Below are 4407 nucleotides of genomic sequence, written 5' to 3'. Positions count from 1 at the left end.
AACAGATAAAAAAAGTCCTCCTAGGCTGTCCTCAGAAATTCTATCCTGGTGCTAGACACAATTATCCCAAAGTACTTCAGGAGAAAAAGAGAACATACTTCTTCCTCTTTACTTCTCCATGGATACTCATGTCTGAATTGCCATTTCTTCCATGTGGCTGTACTCTCCAAAGCCCATTTCAAGACTTTTACCTCTGTGCATTCAAAGAAACCCTAATTCGTTCCAAGAATACTCTGACACCCTTGAAGAAGGAAAACTTCTTGGAGATGGTAAGATTTGTGTCTCTCTTGCAAGGGTTAGTTGAAACAATTCTGTAGAGAGTAGAATCAGAGAATATAGTAAGCAAAGATCAAATGACTAAACCTAAATGATGAAAATGGTGTTTAGGGTAATATTTTAAATTCAGCAGCCTGATATTGTACATGCTGTGGGTCACTGTGGCAAAGACTGGTCTGAGCTAGTGCTATTAGTTATGCCTCAAACCTATATGTGAATGAATCCTATGAGAAGTTTGATAGAAAGACAGAGTTCAATGAACATAGCGTTCAAGATAGGAGAAGGACCTTAGGTCAAAACTCAAGGCTCAATGTTTTTTCCTATGGGTTTTTATCTTCAGAAATCTCCTGCACTTCCAGTATCTCCCAGCCTTTGTGGCCACTCCACCATGGCAAAGCATAGAACTATTAGACAAGAAAAAATGGATTATTATATTGAAGATATAAAGAGAAACAGAAAGGGGATAAAAGAACTTTAAAGGTAGATTTTATCACCTTCACACTATTGCAATCAGAATAATCAAATTTCATCTTGTTCCATGACTGGTATCACTCTCTCATACCTATGTGTTATTGCCTAGGCTCCTTTTAAGACTCTTTCTTCCAAAAGTTAAGAATCCTACAAATATAAACATGTATAGGGGAGGGACAGTTATTTGGCAGGACCATACCAGCCTAATTACAATCATTTTTTAGACAAAATGAAAATTATCCTACGTTACTTTCAGGGTACCATTTTAAAATATAATTAAACTCCATTTGAAAACTCAGAATGGGGGTGCCATGAACAACTAGGGACATTCACCTGAGTCCCTATTTGTGCCAGTTTCAACTACTCACCTGCACACATTGTTATGGTTAAATTATCATATAGTAGTCTATGTGGCCATTAAAGAAAATCAAAACCCAAAGGAAGAAACTTGTAAGAACAAATTTAGCAACTCACTGGTCACAAAGTGGTTCTAAAGCAATTTTGTCCCTCTCTTTACTTTTGGCAAAGATACAACAATTCTATTAATAATCATCCTTGAAAGAATCAAGCATGTATAAGTAAACCATATTACCTCAGTTCTCTATACTGTTCACTGGTAAAATCATCCAAGTAGCAAGGCACAAAAGATAAACAGATGAATTCACATGGCTCTGGATAACCCGAGGCTTGTGCATTTCACCTAGGTGAAGCAAATTTTTCTAAATCCAGGTGTCTTGAGTCAGTATCCAATTTTTATCTTAATTTTACAGAACACTAAAAGAAATCTATAGAAATACATGACAAAATATGACAGCGCACCAAAATGGCACCATCTCCTCTGAGATTTCAGACTTCCTCCTGAATTGTTTTGCCAGGTCCCCTAGCTGGAAATTCTGGTTGTCCCTGCCCCTCAGCCTCCTCTTTCTTTTAGCCATGGGGGCCAATAGTGTTCTCCTGATCACCATCCGGCTGGAGGCATCTCTGCATGAGCCATTGTACTACCTGCTCAGCCTCCTCTCCCTGTTGGACATCATTGTCTGCCTCACCGTCATCCCCAAGGTGCTGGCGGTCTTTTGGTTTGACCTCAAGTCCATCAGCTTCTATGCCTGCTTCCTCCAGATGTACATCATGAACTGCTTCCTTTCCATGGAGTCCTGCACATTCATGGTCATGGCCTATGACCGCTATGTAGCCATCTGCCACCCACTGAGGTACCCATCCATCATCACTGACCAATTTGTAGTCAAGGCTGCTGTCTTTATTTTGGCCAGGAATGGCATTTTAACAGTACCTATCCCTATTCTATCATCCGGACTCCATTATTGTAGGACAAATGTCATTGAGAACTGCCTCTGCGCCAATATGTCTGTCTCCAGGCTCTCCTGTGATGATGTCACCATCAATCGCCTCTACCAGTTTGTCGTAGGATGGACCCTGCTAGGATCTGACCTCATCCTCATCTTTGTCTCCTATACCTTCATACTGCGAGCTGTGCTGAGACTCAAGGCAGAGGGTGCTGTGACCAAGGCCCTGAGCACATGTGGTTCCCACTTCATCCTTATCCTCTTCTTCAGCACCATCCTTCTGGTCTTCGTGCTCACTCTTGTGGTGAAGAAGAAAGTCTCCCCTGATGTGCCAGTCTTGCTCAACATCCTCCACCATGTCATTTTCTCAGCCCTCAACCCCATTGTGTATGGGGTGCGAACCCAGGAGATCAAGCAAGGAATCCAGAGATTACTGAAGAAAGTGTGGTAATAAGGACAATTGGATCTCTGCATTCCTCACATAAAATGAGTTTTGGATCAATAATGGGTGAGTGGGCTTAATCATATCTATGAATTGCAATCTCAAAATGGGTAACTTGAATATTGTGTCTTCTTTAAAAACTTAAGCTTCACTGTTAAGTTTCCCTTTTCTCACTTCTCCTTTAGGAATATCTTTTGCCCCTTTTGCCTTTTCCCATACATATTATCCTATATTGACAAAATACTGAGATTCCTTGGGGGAGGTTCCAAAATGAGAAATTTATGTTCCTGAATATACAGCTGTTATTATGTCATGCCTTTACATTCTTAAATACACAACTGTGGCTATTTGGGGGTAGAGTTGTGTAACATGTAATGGATTCTTACTTTTATTTCTACAGAAGGGATCTTATGGGAGAAAAAGATATAGCAGTGAAATTTCACTCCTGAATATGGAAGGTTGCTACTTCTCTCTAACTGGGTCTGCAACTGGGTGATCATTCTAAATGAGCATTGCAAGAGGACAGGGTTTTTTTGTCCTGGATTTCTCATTTGTGCAACAATTATCAATGAGGTCGATTATAGTTAAGAGTAAGAGACTCTTAAATTCTCCTCCGCAATGGATTTGTGCTTTGCACATTTATCTTTTCAATCCAGAGTGTCACAGTTTAGTTCAATCTAGGGTGTGCAAAAATAGTTTAACTAATGAGTTAAAGGTTTCAAAGATTGTGTATATGATCCAGTAATAATAATTTAAATATAAAAAATATAATATCTGAACATTTTTTTCATATTAACTGAACAATTTCTAAGAACACTTTGTGTCCTGGGAATTCTGTTAGCTATTAAGACTCAAAAATATATAGAAAAATGTGGCTTTTGGGAGCTCAAAGTTTTCTTAGGAGGAATAAAATATGAGTTCCAGGAATATATTCTCAATGGGAAAGAATGCGGAATGGGGTAATGTACCTACTGGTAGTAGGGTACCTGGAAACTTAAGAAAGCACTGGATAGAGAGTTAAAAGTCTGAATTACAAGCCTTGAACAGCTACCAAAAAAGGATGGGTTCTTGGAAACAAATGAGGTGGTCTCATTGTGTTTCATGTTACTCATCAGTTACTCCTGAGAATAGTGAACAATTGTTTTAGAAAACCCTTTCTAAATATAAGCTTTTGTGCCTCAGTAGCAACCTATAAGTAAGTGTCCTTGTTTATACCATGAAAGGAAAATCTCTAAACCATCTAATGCCAAAATTGTCCCCCAAATCTAGGTCTTTCAGCCTTCACAGAAAGCACCTGGATTCATCCTTGACCACTTAAGCTTTCATTCAGCACAAGTCTGTTCATTTATTTTAGTTCTCTGCCTCACAGTGATGAATAACAAGTTGGTATTTCATTCCTCTGCTTCTGGTTATCACTATGAACTACTATTTGGAAAGTAAACATGTACTCACATAATTGAGAAGCAATGGTTAAAAGCATACAATCAACATTTTAACTGGGAATAATATATTTATCAAAGGTAAAAAAAGAATGTCAAGATCTAATTAGGTTCATACCATAGATAACTTTTTTCTTTCTTACTTGAAAAAGAATTCCCCAATATCTCATTCTCTCACCCATTTCAACATAAGAAAAATGACTTTGTTCAAAGTGTGCATAACCAACAGAAAGGTCTTACAAATATGAAGAAATAATACATTAAGGTAAATTGAAGCTACTATCTCTTAGGAAATATTACAAGTCTACTAGTTTAAACACTATCATATATTAACATCTGCTCATTAAGGGACCAAAAACCTTCAGGACTAATCTCTACCAGAATCACATTGCATAACAAAACCAGATCTCTCCTATCAGCTTTCAAAAAATTTGAGCACTGTATGTATAAAAAGGGCTACATCAATGTCCAAATT

At 38.1% G+C, this 4407-nt stretch overlaps 1 protein-coding gene across 1 annotated transcript; it reads left to right on the top strand.

Moving 5' to 3' along the window:
• Positions 1-1554: 1554 nt before the first annotated feature.
• On the top strand, positions 1555-2958 carry LOC121021138 (olfactory receptor 56A3-like). Its single transcript, XM_040461358.1, has one exon. The coding sequence runs from the start codon at positions 1555-1557 to the stop codon at positions 2500-2502; it is 948 nt and encodes a 315-aa protein (XP_040317292.1). The 3' UTR covers positions 2503-2958.
• Positions 2959-4407: the final 1449 nt, after the last annotated feature.

This window comes from Herpailurus yagouaroundi, unplaced genomic scaffold (assembly GCF_014898765.1).
Source record: "Herpailurus yagouaroundi ecotype Mexico unplaced genomic scaffold, PumYag 255, whole genome shotgun sequence".
Lineage (NCBI taxonomy): Eukaryota > Metazoa > Chordata > Mammalia > Carnivora > Felidae > Herpailurus > Herpailurus yagouaroundi.
Note: the sequence above shows the minus strand (reverse complement) of the source record. Positions and strands in the feature narration are given on the sequence as shown.

Excerpts from the sequence above, each read along its gene's own strand:
- LOC121021138 (XM_040461358.1), top strand. The coding sequence starts at position 1,555 with ATGACAGCGCACCAAAATGGCACCATCTCCTCTGAGATTTCAGACTTC.